The 19,055-nt window shown below is 40.9% G+C and overlaps 1 protein-coding gene across 2 annotated transcripts in view; it reads right to left on the bottom strand.

Moving 5' to 3' along the window:
* The window catches only part of DIAPH2 (diaphanous related formin 2), a 1,247,874-nt gene that overhangs the window by 1,006,743 nt on the left and 222,076 nt on the right, over window positions 1-19,055 (bottom strand). For both annotated transcript variants that reach the window (XM_066581425.1, XM_066581424.1), the window contains one exon: window positions 8,821-8,960. In XM_066581425.1, the coding sequence (XP_066437522.1) occupies window positions 8,821-8,960 (140 nt within the window). The remainder of the gene's footprint in view (window positions 1-8,820; window positions 8,961-19,055) is intronic.

Here is a 19,055-nt window from a genome sequence, read left to right as displayed (position 1 = left end):
TACTGCTCCCTAAATACAAGAATATAACTATTAAAATACTGGCCGCATGTACAAGAATATAACTAGTATAATACTGCCCCCTATGTACAAGAATATAACTACTATAATACTGGCCGCATGTACAGGAATATAACTACTATAATACTGCTCCCTATGTACAAGAATATAACTACTATAACACTGCTCCTATGTACAAGTATATAACTACTATAACACTGCCCTCTATGTTCAAGAATATAACTACTATACTACTGCCTCCTATGTACAAGAATATAACTACTATAATACTGCTCCCCTATGTACAACAAAATAACTACTATAATACTGCCCCTATGTACAAGAATATAACTACTATAATACTGTCTCTATGTACAAGAATATAACTACTATAATACTGCCTCCTATGTACAAGAATATGACTACTATAATACTGCCTCCTATGTACAAGAATATAACTACTATAATACTGCCCCCTATGTACAAGAATATAACTACTATAATACTGTCCCTATGTACAAGAACATAACTAATATAATACTGCCTCCTATGTACAAGAATATAACTACTATAATACTGTCCCTATGTACAAGAATATAACTACTATAATATTACCCCCTATATACAAGATTATAACTACTATAATACTGCCCTCCTATGTACAAGAATATAACTACTATAATACTGGCCGCATGTACAAGAATATAACTACTATAATACTGTCCCTATGTACAAGAATATAAATACTATATTACTGCTCCTATGTACAAGATTATAACTACTATAATAGTGCCCCCTATGTACAAGAATATAACTACTATAATACTGCCCCCTATGTACAAGAATATAACTACTATTATAATACTGCCTTCCTATGTACAGGAATATAAGTACTATAATACTGCCCCCTATGTACAAGAATATAACCACTATAATACTGCTCCCTAAATACAAGAATATAACTATTAAAATACTGGCCGCATGTACAAGAATATAACTAGTATAATACTGCCCCCTATGTACAAGAATATAACTACTATAATACTGGCCGCATGTACAAGAATATAAATACTATAATACTGCCTCCTATGTACAAGAATATAACTACTATAATACTGCCCTCCTATGTACAGGAATATAACTACTATAATACTGCTTCCTATGTACAAGAATATAACTACTATAATACTGCTCCTATGTACAAGTATATAACTACTATAATACTGCCCCCTATGTACAAGAATATAACTACTATAATACTGCCCCTATGTGCAAGAATATAACTACTATAATACTGCTCCCTATGTACAAGAATATAACTACTATAATACTGCCCCCTATGTACAAGAATATAACTACTATAATACTGCCTCCTATGTACAAGAATATAACTACTATAATACTGCCCTCCTATGTAAAGGAATATAACTACTATAATACTGCTCCCTATATACAAGAATATAACTACTATAATACTGCCTTCCTATGTACAGGAATATAAGTACTATGATACTGCCCCCCTATGTACAATAATAAACCCACTATAACACTGCTCCCTAAATACAAGAATATAACTATTATAATACTGGCCGCATGTACAAGAATATAACTACTATAATACTGCCCCCTATGTACAAGAATATAACTACTATAATACTGGCCGCATGTACAAGAATATGACTAGTATAATACTGCCCCCATGTACAAGAAGATAACTACCATAATACTGCCTCCTATGTACAAGAATATAACTACTATAATATTGCCCTCCTATGTACAAGAATATAACTACTATAATAGTGCCCCCTATGTACAAGAATATAACTACTATAATACTGCCCCCTATGTACAAGAATATAACTACTATTATAATACTGCCTTCCTATGTACAAGAATATAACTAGTATGATACTGCCTCCTATGTACAAGAATATAACTACTATAATACTGCCCCCTATGTACAAGAATATAATTACTATAATACTGATCCTATGTACAAGAATATAACTACTATAATACCGCCTCCTATGTACAAGAATATAACTACTATAATACTCCCTCCTATGTACAAGAATATAACTAGTATGATACTGCCTCCTATGTACATGAATATAACTACTATAATACTGCCCCCCTATGTACAAGAATATAACTACTATAATACTGTCCCCTACATACAAGAATATAACTACTATAATACTGCCCTCCTATGTACAGGAATATAACTACTATAATACTGCTCCCTATGTACAAGAATATAACCACTATAGTACTGCTCCCTAAATACAAGAATATAACTATTATAATACTGTCCCCTACATACAAGAATATAACTACTATAATACTGCTTCCTATGTACAAGAATATAACTACTATAATACTGCCCCCTATGTACAAGAATATAATTACTATAATACTGATCCTATGTACAAGAATATAACTACTATAATACTGCCTCCCATGCACATGAATATAACTACTATAATACTGCCTCCTATGTACAAGAATATAACTACTATAATACTGCCCCATATGTACAAGAACATAATTACTATAATACTGCCTCCTATGTTCAAGAATATAACTACTATAATACTGCCCTCCTATGTACAGGAATATAACTACTATAATACTGTCCCCTATGTACAAGAATATAACTACTATAATACTGCCTCCTATGTACAAGAATATAACTACTATAATACTGCCCTCCTATGTAAAGGAATATAACTACTATAATACTGCTCCCTATATACAAGAATATAACTACTATAATACTGCCTTCCTATGTACAGGAATATAAGTACTATGATACTGCCCCCCTATGTACAATAATAAACCCACTATAATACTGCTCCCTAAATACAAGAATATAACTATTATAATACTGGCCGCATGTACAAGAATATAACTACTATAATACTGCCTCCTATGTACATGAATATGACTAGTATAATACTGCCCCCATGTACAAGAATATAACTACCATAATACTGCCTCCTATGTACAAGAATATAACTACTATAATATTGCCCTCCTATGTACAAGAATATAACTACTATAATACTGCTCCCTATGTACAAGAATATAACCACTATAATACTGCCCCCTATGTACAAGAATATAACTACTATAATATTGCCTCCTATGTACAAGACTATAACTAGTATGATACTGCCTCCTATGTACAAGAATATAACTACTATAATACTGCCCCCTATGTACAAGAATATAATTACTATAATACTGATCCTATGTACAAGAATATAACTACTATAATACTGCCTCCTATGTACAAGAATATAACTACTATAATACTCCCTCCTATGTACAAGAATATAACTAGTATGATACTGCCTCCTATGTACATGAATATAACTACTATAATACTGCCTCCTATGTCCAAGAATATAACTACTATAATACTGCCCCCTATGTACAAGAATATAATTACTATAATACTGATCCTATGTACAAGAATATAACTACTATAATATTGCCTCCTATGTACAAGAATATAACTACTATAATACTGCCCCCCTATGTACAAGAATATAACTACTATAATACTGTCCCCTACATACAAGAATATAACTACTATAATACTGCCCTCCTATGTACAGGAATATACTACTATAATACTGCTCCCTATGTACAAGAATATAACCACTATAGTACTGCTCCCTAAATACAAGAATATAACTATTATAATACTGTCCCCTACATACAAGAATATAACTACTATAATACTGCCTCCTATGTACAAGAATATAACTACTATAATACTGCCCCCTATGTACAAGAATATAATTACTATAATACTGATCCTATGTACAAGAATATAACTACTATAATACTGCCTCCTATGCACATGAATATAACTACTATAATACTGCCTCCTATGTACAAGAATATAACTACTATAATACTGCCCCATATGTACAAGAATATAATTACTATAATACTGCCTCCTATGTACAAGAATATAACTACTATAATACTGCCCTCCTATGTACAGGAATATAACTACTATAATACTGCCTCCAATGTACAAGAATATGACTACTATAATACTGCTCCTATGTACAAGAATATAACTTCTATAATACCGCCTGCTGGTTGTGCAGGAGATCTCTCTTACTCAGGATGGGTTTCTGTGGTATTTTCTTATTCACTGGTTTTGTTAAATGCAAAGGATTAAATCTACTCTTATAAAGGACGCCTGGAATGCTTCTTAGGGGCTTTTAAGAGCCACAAATACTTTCCAGAATGCCACTTGAAGGCACTTTTGCGGTTAATATGCCCCCCGATTAGTGCAGCACACACAGTACCGGCGGTCAGGAAAGCCTCTTTTAGGGCTCTGCTTACTTTATGTTTTAAGAGTCTTTCTTAATCCTTAAACAACAAAGTAAACAAACGGATGTGACAGGCAGAGCGCATTACACACTTGTGAACGTGGAAAGAATTGGTCGGATCAGAGCAGTAATGTTACAATGAGGCGCCCGCATGAACGCAGGGAAAATTAATGGGACAGCATCACATACATTTTCAAAGTAGTTCGGGTTCTTTTGTAAAAATATTATCAAATTGTGTTATTTACTGTCTCTTTTATGGATAAATTTACATTCAGAGAACGATGAGTACAGAGTAGAGGGCCAAAGTCACAAACCCGTAGAATCTACAGAACCTGCAGGGGCTAACGTTTCAGTAATACATATGGGAGTCCATGTACAGGTTACTTTTTTCTAATAAGTAGAGGTCTCCAACTTTGGGCTCTCCAGGTGTCCAAGAATACATCCCTCATCACACTGGAAGATGTCACTTTGCAACAACTCGGAAGCCACAGGTTGGAGACCTCTGGTCTTTATGTCAGAGCCCAGGTGCTCTGTGTGTCACCACATGGTGACACTGATGCCTTTTACTCCCTGTTGCTGGATAGTCACTGCATTAGGAACACCTACTTAATAACAGGTTGGTCCATTTTTTGGGCAATCACAGAACAAAGTGGTGAACATCCTCCATACTTAACTTGACCCACGCCTGCTGCAGCAGCTCTATCTGTAAGATGCCCAACGATCTCTGGCCATGACAAGAAAACACTCTCCAAACCATGACACCCCCACCACTGGCCTGTTGAACCCCAATGTTGCACCCATTGGATACAGCTTCATGCTGTTTACCTTAGATGTGGATCTGCTGATTCATATAGTTCTGCAGGAAATGGGCCTTGCTATTGTAGACAACCTTCTACCACAAATCCAAGGTCCATTAGTGTCTTTCCTGGCCTGTGTGAGCCTTGTTGGCGATGACATAGAGTCATCAGGGGCACCTTTGTCAGTGTTCGGCTATTGAACCCCAGTCAGCGCGTGGTACACCGCATGGTGATTGTGAAAATTTGTCTAACTTCCATACTGTTGTTCTGCTGGTTCAAGTTGGTCCACTTTTGCATGTCATTACTGAGATACCAGACGTGCCACCTGATGCTCACCTCTAGGATCAAACACATTTGGCCTGTGTGATCTTCTGTTGGATTTCTGTCTATGGTCCAACTAGTCTTGCTACATTCTTGGTTCAAGAACAGCCATCAAGTATGACTGTTTCAGAAATACTGGCACCACACCTCCTGGCACCAACAATCTGCCCGCGGTCAAAGTCACTCAAGTCACCACAGTTACCCATGACTGCCACATGGTGCCTTCTGCTGTGCAGAGGAGATCAGCCCATTATGTGAGAGCAGATCGTGACGTGGCCATCATGTGGTATCACAAGATGTCAGGCGTCAGCAGCTCCTAATGCAGTGATTGGTCAGTGTATAGCACCAACATATTCAGCAGTGATTGCCTCCATTCCCATCAGTCCCTGCACCCATTGGAATTCCCAATCAAATTTCCCTATCTGAGAACTTTTGTTATATTTTTACCACAATTGCGATATTGTTTTTGACTGTAACACTAATTGTATCCAGCTAAAACTGCCGCCACAATGTGGGGTAAATCACAACAAAAACTTTTGTTTTTCGTATAGTGCAGGCATCTCCTGCGGTATTACTGCTACGTGTGATTGCATTACATCATGTTTAAAGCTGCCGAGGACCTATATGTGCTCAATAGGGGCGACACTGTATAATGCGCTGCACACCTCCACCCTGGCAGCTCCTGCACAACCTGTGCCCGGCCCTTACACTGGAAATATTAGTAATTTATTGTCTTTAGTTAGGAGAAGTAGAGCGCTGCATCGGCGGTACGAAACGATCGCCTTCCACCAGCTCATTATTAATCCGTTACAAATAATATTGTGTGTTTTTTGCCGTTATCGAATTTTCAAACATTCACTCAGTTTCACAAAACAATCAATAAACTTCATGTCATTGTATTTAATTGATGCAATTCAAGTAAATAATGAAAATTTGTAATTGAAACCTAAATTGGTGAGTGTAAAACCGATTCCGAGACTTAATTGGAGTAATTTGTTAATGGAGATTTCCGACTTTATGCACAAAAAGATTAATCAGAATATAGCGAAAAACTCTTTAACTTCTTAATATATGTTATGCTTAAAGGTGTTGTTCACTTCTAGCTGTTTTGATCCAGGAAGCAGACAGTGCTGTACATTGCACAGTGGCCCTGGTTGGAACTGCAGGCCTGTAGTAGCCCGGGGGGTCCTACAGGATAATCACACATTCTTAAGTCACAAAATACCTAGCCATGCGCTCCTGCAGAGACATGGAAGGTATTGTATGGAGGAGAGACCCTGGCTTTCCACTAAATTACAGGCTGGAGCTATTCCGCCCAGCAACAGCTTGCTCTTCATTGGCTGTTTGTCAAAGAAATCCCTGATTGGTAGAAGGGGAAGAGTTGAGACGGAAAGTTTGCAGGGCGAGGCAGGATGTTTATGGGAGTGTTGAGAAAAGTGCGGGAAAGTAGCAGGAAGTGAAGGGGGAGTTGAGGAGAGCTGTTGTTGGAAGGTGGGCGAGAGATGAGGTGTGATGCAGTGCAGGCGCAGTTAAGGTTGCTGGAGTCCAGACTGGGAATACACAAGCTTCCAGAATAAGTGCAGAGTGGAGTAAAAAGATCTGAGAACCATCTACATAACAGTGAGTTGTACAAGTGAGTTGTAAAGCCCGGGAAAGTGCAAGCGGCCATATCTTAGTAACTATATCTTCTACTACATAATCCTAAGGATAACAACCCTCAGATAACTAGGACTGAGCAGATTCTTTCTGGGTAACTTTAAATAGAGCTAGAGAACATTGAAGAAAATTGTTTTGTGATATTCTGTGTTTGGAACAATGTTAAATTCAACTGCAAAACAAGTCTGCAAATCTGTGAACTGTAGATTGTTAAAGAGTGCTTACAAACTGCTGAGTAAACGGTGTACCTTCGATTTACAATAAAACCTACATGGACTCGTCTCCGTTATTTCACTACCAACCACCCGAGTTCACCCCCAAAGGTACTGGCATCACGTGACAAAACCGTTAAGTATAGCTGTTACTATTATTCTGCCTATTCCACGCATGACTGAGCTAGGTCACTTTCTACCCTTGTCTGGAGAAATCGCAGAGCCACCTGTGACATCCATCTTGTTTACCTGTGGTCTTCCCCACTATGGCCAGCCTCCGCTCGGACACCGCAGGTCTATTGAAGTGAATGGCACTGGAGTACCGACCCAGTACACTGCACAATGTATAGAGCTGTCTGCTTTCTGCAGCAAAACTGCTAGAAGTGGGACAAACCCTTTAAATGTATCAAAATTGGCAAAATCTCTGCCTGCTTTAATTATACAATCTAGGATTTACTGCAGCAGAAGCAGTGGCATATCTACTATAGACCATGTGACTGCAAAGGGGCCCGTGTACAACAAAGGGTCCCTCCACAATCATACAGAGGAATAAATGCAGGACCACGTGCCAAAATTCTGATGTAAAAAGTTACATTTGCAAAAAATTTGCACATGTTTTGTTCTTTCTCCGCCTTTCATGCAAATTTTCCAAAAAAGTAGCTGGAGCTTAACAGAAGGGGCAGGGCCACCAGCAGCTTGGCAAATTTACTATAATTTATGCCAAAGACAGGACATTTTAGTGCCAATTTACATAATTTCATAGTTGGCATAGATTTGACTTTCTGGCACACGGGGCAGACAGACATGCGCCAACTTTTCGCTTGGTTTTTAACAGAACTAATAACCAGGCAACTGACTGCCCATGTGAACAGGAATCACTCAGTTTTTGAGCAACTCCTGTGACTGGAGGCAGGCAGGCTGGAACGATTCTGGCCACCTCTATTCACTTGGATCACTATCGCTCTTGTGTAACCACAGAATTTAAGTCGGGTGCTATTCCGCAGAACAGCTGTCAGGCACTTATGCACCCAACTCTCGTTCCATGTAAAAGTACCTTGACTTTGGCACATCTCACTCCAGTGCACTTTGGATTAAAGAGATCGTCCAGCTGTAAACTACTGGCGCCTAATCCTCAGAACTGGTCATCAATATTAGATCGGCAGTTGATTTCAGCAGGAAGCGAACAGCTCCATTGTTATTACAGTGGACAGGCTTAGTATTACAGGCAAAGCTCTCATTCATTTTCAAAGGGAAGATGGCCTGCAATATGAAGCCTGGCCACTACAGTGAGAATGTAAATCAGCTCAGTGCCCGAGCATACAAGCGTGGTGAACTGCTGGACAACTAGGAAGCGGGATTTAGAGGTCACAGACAAACTACAATTAGATAGCATTGCATGTGACATCAATGCCATCCTGATGAGGTATCAGTGGAGGACGTGAAGGCATTCTCATCATTAGTTCTGACAGACGTCTGACTTACCTTACAGGGTTGCTGGTCAGGGAGACTCTCAGGGACTCCAGGCAATTGAGGAGCTTTTCATCTGTTATCCCGGATCGCAGTTCGTGCACGTATTCCTGCGAGGACAGCGTGCACTCGTGCTTGTTGTTCTTCAGGCCGCCCTATTAGAGAAAAGACATAAGGATATGAGGTCAGGTAACGAATGTAAGTCACCAATACGTCAACCACAGCAGCTGAACGCTCAGATAAACCACTTCTAAGTCATTTGCGACAGACTGGTTGCTATGCACATGCTCCCTACCAACCACCACCTGTTATATATTGAGTATTCAGAGCAACTAGTCAGGTTGCCAAGGCCTCCAAATAGAGGTGAAGGTTACACTGAGCTGATGGCAACAAAGAGATAAGCATCAATAGGAAGAGGGTCGGTCCCAAAAATGTTGCCTTGGCGTGTATTTACCCCGAGACTTGAACGTCTGCCAAGAGAAACATATGGACATACCACTAATATGGACTTTGTGGATACATATGTGAAACCATTGGACCTATTATATGTGAATCTGCTACCTAGTATTATTTGTGTTCTTCAAAGAGTAGCTGCCCTTTCAGTCTGCAGCTCTCGGGCTCCATTGGCCGCTATCGGTTCCTCCCAGCAGCTGAAGACGCCCCATATAGCGCTATAAGTGCAGGTGCTCCTCAACAGAGTATTATTTAGACATGGGACATCATTTGGGCATTATATTTTGGTTTTATGTGGATTATGTATGACAGTATTACCATAGCTCTTTATGGCAGTATGAGGGCTTTAAGTGAGTATTACGTAGACACTGGATATCATTTCAGCACTATATGTTGGTACAGTATGCTTTGCGTATGGCAGTATTACATTGACATTCACTACACAGCAGTATGTGTGCTTTTTAGGGTGCATTATTTAGAAACTATGTATCATTTTAGCACTGTATTGGTACTAGATGAGATGTATGTGGCAGTATTACCTTGGCACCATATGACAGTATGTGTGCTTTTTAGGGCATATTATTTAGAAACAATGTATCATTTTACCATTATATGTTGGTACTGAATGGGTTGTGTATGGCAGCATTAGCTTTAGACTATATTGCAGTATGTGGGCTTTTAGGCAGTACTATTTAGACAACTGATATTATTTGAGCAAGCACTGTATGTTGGTGCTACTGTATATGGGTTTTGCATGGCAGTATTACCCTGCTACTATATGGCAGTATTTGGGCACTTTATGTTTGTAATATATGGGTGGTTCAGGGCAGTATTACCTTGACACTATATGGAAGTATGTGATCTTTATAGGGAGTATTATTTAGACATTGGATATAATTTCAGCACTATATGTTGGTACTATATGGGATATGTGTTGCAGTATTATGCAAGTGGAAATGATAAAAACAACCTGTCTAGGAATACCAAGATGGTACCCTTCTATGCTCGTTGCCCAGAGCTCTTAGTAACATCAGATAATTCCGCCTATAAGACGTAAGACGTGAATGATAATACCGTAACATGAGGGAGATATCAGATCCAAATCAAAATTTTAGACTTAATATAGTATTATTACCATTAATATGTATATTATGAAAGGTAACATACTGTATATACCAGGACATAGAGTATAGATGCCCTGTAAAAGGCCAACAGTGCTGGAGAAATGGATATAAGATATAAAATGCACGGCGGGAGGATTACGTAGTCCCATCTAAAGTCATGACTTGAAGGACAACCATGAGAGCTCCGATCCGCCATAAACCTTCTCTGCTAATCAGAAGTTTACACTAGTGCCTTAAGGAGTCATAGCGCATCAGCTCCTGAGACCTTGCTAATTCCTCGGCCTTACACCGTAAATCCTTCTATATCAAACTCAATGATCCGTGAACAAGAAACGAGAAAAAAATCATCTACAACGAATGAAGAATCCAAGAGCGACCTCAAGTCATTACCCCGTGCATTCCTATAAGGGCTGGCCGGCCCATGATACTGGGTGCTAGATGGGTCCAGCTGACACAGAGCTCTTATTCTAGTTATTTCCTGGGGCTTATATAGTGGCATCATATTTTGCTGCACTGTACAGATGATGGTCATCCCTCACATCAGTCTTCTTACACGAGAGCCAATTAGTAGGAAGAGAATTAAAGGGGTTGTCTTAATATAATCTCTTCAGTATGAGACCACAGTGGTGATCAATAGATTGCCATGAATCAAGCTCCAATGTTTACCATTGGCTACTCATTTTCACTGCAGCGGCCACTACAGGTGAAATGTAGTATTACATGCAGCCATATAGCCATTCAGATGGACAGACCACCTCCACTAGAGTGAGAGCCCATAATTGTTAGAAGGCCTCCACTATGGTTCATAGTGGGGTCCTGAGTGGGTGACCCCACCCACTTCAAAATCTATATGTTCTTTATAGCGCATGTGGAAAGGGGTTACCCTAATGGGATTTAACATTTTAAAGAGTATAAGGCAATTGCTACTTAAGCATTTATTGTCTCCGTTAAATAGGCTGTAGCACTTGAGTGAGAGCTGCGGACTCTTCTCAGGCCTGAGATGTCATCAGTCACGTGGCCTATGAGCAGCTCAGTCCTATTCAATTGAATGCAACAGAGCTGCAATACCAAGCACTATGGCATAATGGACTGAAGTGACTCACCTAAGTGCCACCTTCACTTCAATTAGCTGATCAGTGGGATTCTGGGTAATGGACCAACGCCAATCAACTATGATGAACTATTCTGAAAAAAGGTCCTCGATAGTTTAGTCCCGGAAAATCCCTTTACATTGAAAGCAGTAAAGTTTGTTAAACTCTATGGACTGTGACGATCCACCGGTAAGAAATCTACCTGCTTCCATTACATTTCAATTTAAGAGTTGTTTTGCTTTTTGAGAGATGAAAGGTAAAATTACGACTGCGGCCGATTACTGGTTTTACTCGTCTTATGAAACAAGCAGTGAGTTTTCGTATATTGTGTAGTAAATTATTCAGGTCATTTGCATGTTTCCCGAATCCAGTATTAAACTTATCAGAGTGTTTGTCATTTATTAATATCATCCGAGACGATGAGTGACAATGTAATAAAGATGTTGCCGCGTCTGTCATCCTGCAGCGCATATTACACCCAAGGTGCTTGCCATAAAGTTCTGCAGTTCTGCCAAAAAGGGACCCAGAGGGTGACGATATAGTAAGAGGAGGGGTTGTCAGGTGGATGTAGATGCAGATAGAAGTATATCTATTAGTGGTGAGCGAACATTTGAAAAGTTCAGTTCGGCTGGTTTGCTTAACTTTTGCAAAAAGTTTGGCTTGGTCCAAATTAGTTCAGATGGAACTGGAAGTTCACCAAAACCCCTAAAACTGGTGTATAGCACTGTCTAAGAGCCATAAAAGCCCCCTGAGGGGCATGCATGGCTCCTAGACAGTGTTATACCCCAGTGTTCAGGACTCGCATTAAGCGAACTGAACCATTCTTTCGGGTTGAACTTTGCTAAAAGTTGGGTTCAGGTTCGACCAAAAACAGAACTCTACCGTTCCGATTTATTCAACACTGATATTTATGTGTCCAAAATAAAGTATGTGTGTGGAAATGGGTTCAGTTCGTCCTTAGGCTGTCTGTCCACGGGCGGATTTGAATTGCGTTCCCTGCGGCGATAATCCGGCTGCGGGGAACGCAGTGAACGCTCTCCATATCGTTGCTATGGAGAGCGCAACCGCTCTGTCCACGAGCGGAGAGGGCGGCAAATCACAGCATGCTGCAATTTGCCGCGATTCTCCACGATCAGCCTGTCTGTCAGATAGGCTGACAGCAGAGATCCGTCTGCCGGCTCCAGCCCCTCCGGTGGCGGTATCCCATGGCGCAATCTCCGTGGACAGGCAGCCTTACTGTGAAGATCACAGCTGGCTGTCAGTGAATGGGAACATTCTCGTAGGTCCAGAAGAAGCTTAAACCTGTACAGACCCAATACTCCTCACAGCTGAGGTGATGCAAGAACTGTATCCTGTCCTGACACTCCTGAGGACTAAACGCATGGCTGGTACACACAATGACACATTGTAGTGAAGTGGCAGGACAGGAGAGGGGAAGGAAATGATAACTATATGTAGATTTTCCAGATGATTGCCCAACATATGACATTAAATAACTTCCATTTGTGTTATTGTTTTTAATGCATTATGTTCCCGTTCTGTGACATTGTGTCTGCCTCATCCCGGTGTGTCACATTGTTACATGGTTTCATTGCTATGTGATGCCACCATGAACATGAAGAGCTTTGTATTACCCCTGTATTGTGACATTACTGTGTTTATTACCCCTGTATTGTGACAGCTGTGTATATTATCCCTGTATTGTGACATCACTGTGTGTATTATCCTTGTATTGTGACATCACTGCATGTATTACCCCTGTATTGTGACATCACTGTGTTTATTACCCCTGTATTGTGACATCACTGTGTTTATTACCCCTGTATTGTGACATCACTGTGTTTATTACCCCTGTATTGTGACATCACTATGTTTATTACCCCTGTATTGTGACATCACTGTGTTTATTACCCCTGCATTGTGACATCTCTGTGTTTATTACCCGTGTATTGTGACATCACTGTGTTTATTACCCCTGTATTGTGACACCACTGTGTTTATTATCCCTGTATTGTGACATCACTATGCTGCAGAGTGTTGTTGCGCATGAACTGTTTCTTTTTTTTCCTCAAGCATTTCACACGCTGCACTAGTGCGCAGAAGCTTGAAAGAAAAAACTGCGGGAAGATAGGTGCCGCCCTATTATTAACTAGTATTAACCCCTTTAGGACCAAGCGCTGTAAATATGCTGTGCTTGGTCCTGGGCTTTAATCCTGGCTGATAGCAGAAATATGCAGCAGGATTAAAGCCTCTACTGCTGCAATCAAGCAGGAGTCGGTTTCAGTCCTCAGCTGTTAGTCACAGGTGATAACCCGGAGGAGAAGGTAGAGGCCGTTTTTAACCCCTTCTACCTTCTCCTTTCCCAGGTACATAGTGCTTAATAAGCATTATGTACTACGAAGTGAAAGTTGAAGTATAACTTCCACTAAGCGACACAACGATCATGTGACCACCGGGATCCCCTGTTACAGCAGAGCTGCAGGGTCCCAGGAGACCCCGATCAGCTCTGCTAGTCACTATTGTCACTACAGGGGATGTAAAGAACAATTACAGAATGAAATAGAAATATATACATAAAAACGAAAATGACCCAAAACCGGCACCAACCAAAATTGTTGCCTTATGCGCAATGTAATCCAAAATCATACATATTATATATCAAAACAAAATGAGGAACCCATTCTCATACTTTATTTTTGTGTAAATTTACTAAAAAAAAAAACTATAAATGTAAAAAAATATTTTTTTTTAGCCTTTTATCCCTAATAAAACTAAAAAAAAATAAAAAGCTGTCAAAAAGATATTTAAAAAATCACCCTATATGTCACAGGAAAAAAACGCTACAAAATTAATTTTGTTAACTGAAGGAAAAAAATAGGGCAGTAAAACCACCACATGGGTAAAATCCCTAAAAAGTGTCCAGTCCTTTAGTTACAAAACAGCCTGGTCTTTAAGGGGTTAACTAGTTAATAGTATGGGCAGCTCAGCTCCATTGAAGCGAATGGCAGTTGCAATACCAGACACAACCCACGGATAGGGGTGGTGCTGTGTTTGGAAGAAAGTCACCCTTTTTTTCTAACCCTGGATAACCCTTTAAGCTCATACTTGTCCGCTGGAATTAACCGCGTGCTACGGTCACGGTCCCTCTGATATAGTTGAGTTCAATGAATTAACCCTTCTGAGGTCACCATTGTACTGAGGAGGAGGCGCCGATGAAACCCACAGGAATGTGCGTCTTCTTCACCTCGGCGTCTGTAAACAGTTGCGTCCAGTAGGTTACAATAATTTGCGCTCTATTTAATAGGGCAGTAACACAATAATAGCTTAATTAATATTAACATCCTGCTCTGATACGGAACAAAGGAAGGAGCCAGAAAATGGACGGTTAATAATGGAAATTTTAATTAGCTTCCCTGCATGAGATTAATGAAAATTACCAGTGTGCCCATTTGATCTTTACAAAAATACTAGTAATAATAGGGAGGCTGGCAATTAGTGTATATCATGGCGCGGCGAAGGTAAGTGAGCGAGAGGCTTTATCCCTTAATTTGATGCTCGTTAGGACACAAATGATTATTCTGCCAAAGCCTTTTACATTGCAGCGCCGCGCAGAAGTACAAAGGGTCAGAGGACGCTCGGGCCGGTGGTAATTTCACCGAGCTCCTTCCTGTTTCCTTCTGCAATAAAACTCAGCATTAAAATCAGACCCCCCCCCCCCCCCCTCCAATGCCAGGAAATTAGCTTCTAAATCTTGGCTGCGTCCATTTTGGCGTCCCGGTGTGAGAAAGTCAAGGCTCTGCCGCTCCTTCCTCTTGTGTATATTCCTGTTTACTTACAATTGCCACGTGGAAAACTGATTTTATCTGAAATCAAATTTCAACCACTCGTCTCGGATAAAGCAGAGCATTTAAAACAATGGCGCATACGGGTAGATATTTTATTACACAGCAATATGTGAAGTTGTAAGGAGGAAATTAGCATTTGGGCTGATTATCTGAGATGGACGGAGCTCGCACTGGAGGAGGACCCATTTCTATGAAAGGGTTAACTCACACATGCGATTTTTCACTTCAGGCGGATTCAGACGAATGCATTTGCAGAGGCGTCTCAACACGTGAAAATCTCACCCGTAGAACGCGACAAAGCGATGCCATCGGTTTTAATAGATTCGTTCGGATGTGCGTGCTTTTTTCTGTGCAATATCTTCATCCGTGAATAGTCGGTTCTGCTCAATCATTGTCCTCGTTATGCAGAAAGCTGCCCCAGACTTCTATGGCTGCTCAAAAAAAGGGAGGAGTCAGTTACCCTGCAAGACAACGGAGGAAAAGAGCAGACGGCTGGTCCTAATTGGCCATTTAATTGCCATTCTATTCCACGCGAATGAAGATTTTGCGCAAAAAAAACACGTTTGTCTAAAAAAATCTATTAAAATCGAAGGCATCGCTTTGTTGCGTTATGTGGGTGAGATCTTAACGTGCGAAACGCCTCCGCAAATGCGTTCGTCTGAATCCGCCCTGACAGTCTGAGTTTGACAAATCGCTGTGTCCCATTTTCCGTGTTCTATTATTTCCCATGGGAGCTGTAGTAGTGCAGTACACAGAAGGGCCTGTAGAGGGCTGCAGACAGGACTTCTGAAGAGATAGGATTAACACCTGATGGGAGTGGCAGGAATTGGTTGCATAAAAGCCAGTTCCTGCCAGAAGCAAGGGGGAAGTTACAGCTCAGGTGAGCTTGAAGGGCTGAAAGCTTGGGGTCCAGTGTGGTCCAGTGTGGTCCAGTGGAAGCCGTAGAGAGGCCGCATCAGGAACTGGGAGCCTGATCCGTGCGGACCAGTTTTGGGTCAGTCACAGGTCTGACGGAGGAAGACGCCCTCTAGACACCCCGGGCGAGGTAGTGACGGTGACCCAGTGGGTGGTGAACCCAGGATTACACATGGACTGTGTTTGTATGCTGTTTGTTGTGAAATAAAGGCTGGCAGGAGCCAGAACTAAAGCGAATCCATGTCTCTGGAGCATTTCTACACGTGTGGTGCGCCACTTTCATGTATGAGAGGTCAGCGATCTGCAGATGAGTGACCCTAACTTGCCACAGAGTTTTAAAAAAATAAAAATAAAAAAACAGATCACACATGCGTGCCATGTGCATGCAGTCCATTTCTAACACATGTTACTATGGGGACCACATGAAAAAACAACTATGCAAATTTTTTTAACATACATGAAAAATGGATGCCAATCATGCATGAAAGTTAGAAAAACGCATTAAAAACCTATGAAAAAAAAAATCAAACTCGTCCATGTAAGAACAGCCAGAACTCTGCGTCCGTCCAATAAGCATAGGGCTAAAGGACAAGTAATGTCGCCAAAGTATCAAAAAACCCCAGTGTGCGGACACAAGAAGAGCTTCCGTATTAGAACTCGGTGACTTTTCTGCAGATCGCATGCATCTTATGCGCACATGTCTTTTACTTTGTTATGCTAATGCGTTCTACGGAAATCTGCTGACATATGGCCTGGAAAGGAACATTTACGAAAATTAGATATTTAAAGTAAAATTTAAAAAAAAAACGTAAGTAAAATAAGCCGGAGATAATTGAAAATTCGTGACAGGAGACGTGAAAACAAAACTTGCAAATTGATTTCTGATGGTAAACATCTACTATTAGCTCTTAAACAGATGCCGCCTCGTCAAATCGTTGCAAGTGACAAGTTCATTAGCATAAAAAGTTAAATCATAACTACATTGTTCTTAGGATTCAGGAGAGGGAAGGGGCTAAGTGCTCAGAATGCTCCTTTAATTAAAGGGGTTTGTATTAAACATGGCTGCATTCTTCCAGAAAGAGCACCATGCCTTTCCTCAGGTTGTGTCTGGTATTACAGCTCAACTCCATTGAAATGATTGGGGATGAATAGCAATACCACACACAGCAGGAGTGGCGCTGTTCTGTCACACTTTTCTAGTCCTGTACAACTCATTTAAAGAAACGCACCAGGCAACATTTCTTTACTGTGTGCAGTCCGGGGCCTGAGGGGCCCGTACATGAAACATCAGTAAGAACATTCCTGCATCTTACACCACACGCTAAGACCCCGCAACTAGGTCAACATTTCAATGAGTGATGGAATAATCCTCCACAGTGCCACCTACTGGAAGGCAGCTTGCATTTAAAGGGGTTGTCCCGAGGCAGCAAGTGGGTCTATACACTTCTGTATGGCCATAATAATGCACTTTGTAATGTACATTGTGCATTAATTATGAGCCATACAGAAGTTATAAAAAGTTTTATACTTACCTGCTCCGTTGCTGGCGTCCTCGTTTCCATGGAGCCGACTAATTTTCGCCCTCCGATGGCCAAATTAGCCGCGCTTGCGCAGTCCGGGTCTTCTGCTTTCGTCTATGGAGCCGCTCGTGCCAGAGAGCGGCTCCGTGTAGCTCCGCCCCGTCACGTGCCGATTCCAGCCAATCAGGAGGCTGGAATCGGCAGTGGACCGCACAGAAGAGCTGCGGTCCACGAAGGTAGAAGATCCCGGCGGCCATCTTCAGCGGTAAGTATTGAAGTCACCGGACCGCCGGGATTCAGGTAAGCGCTGTGCGGGTGGTTTTTTTAACCCCTGCATCGGGGTTGTCTCGCGCCGAACGGGGGGGGGGTTTAAAAAAAAAAAAACCCGTTTCGGCGCGGGACATCTCCTTTAAGTCAGTATCTGACCCTTTAACAGGTGTGGTCATGTTGGATTGGCATGAGCAGGGAAATGCTTACACACCTAATTATGTTGCAAGACCTACTAAAAGGTCAGATCTGCATCCATAGGGTAGCTTATTCTGAATAGGGGGGCCATGGATGAATTATTCCTTTACTGATTTGCATAGCTACATCCTAGGGAGCTGCATGGCCTATAAGACTCTCTATACCTGTGGTGCAAACCTCCCCCCCACCCATCCACACACACACACATACTCCAAACTGAAGGGAATTAGTATTCATTCCCAGACCATGTGCTTGTATTGAGTTTCCTCTTTTTTCTTAAGTTCGCCTACATGTCATAGCTTATTGTTACATCTAGTGCTGGGGAGCTGAAACGATAGAATCCTTTTTCTTCGGATTGAATTGTACTAAATGTTCGGTTAGTGTGGATCATCTCAGCCAAACCCACTAAAATGGCTTCATCTTCTTCCTCTTCCTTTTCTGCCTTTTCATTTTCTTTTCTTTTCCCTCTCACTTTTTCTTCTTCTTCTTCTTCATATTTGTTTTCCCTTTTCCTATTCTTCATAATTTTCCATTCCTTCTTTATCTTCTTCATTAATGGTTTCTCTAGTTCAAAAGCTTACTGATGCATCACGTGCGGAGCGAACTAAAGCAGTAGAGCTCTATTTCGGGTCAAATTTTGCTAAAAGTTCAGTTCGGTGCAAGCCCAAACCTCAGGCTGTTTGTCTCAGCCAAATCCATTAAGCTCGCCTCCTCTTTCCCTTCCTTTTCTTCCTCCTTTTATTCATATTCGTCTTTTTACTCTTCCTATTCGTTTTCCTTCTCTTCTTTTTCCTCTACCCTTTTCCTTTACTTCTTTTCTTCATCCTCTTCTTCCTC

The sequence above is a fragment of the Eleutherodactylus coqui genome, chromosome 10, assembly GCF_035609145.1.
Source record: "Eleutherodactylus coqui strain aEleCoq1 chromosome 10, aEleCoq1.hap1, whole genome shotgun sequence".
NCBI lineage: Eukaryota > Metazoa > Chordata > Amphibia > Anura > Eleutherodactylidae > Eleutherodactylus > Eleutherodactylus coqui.
This window is presented reverse-complemented; position numbering and strand designations above follow the sequence as displayed.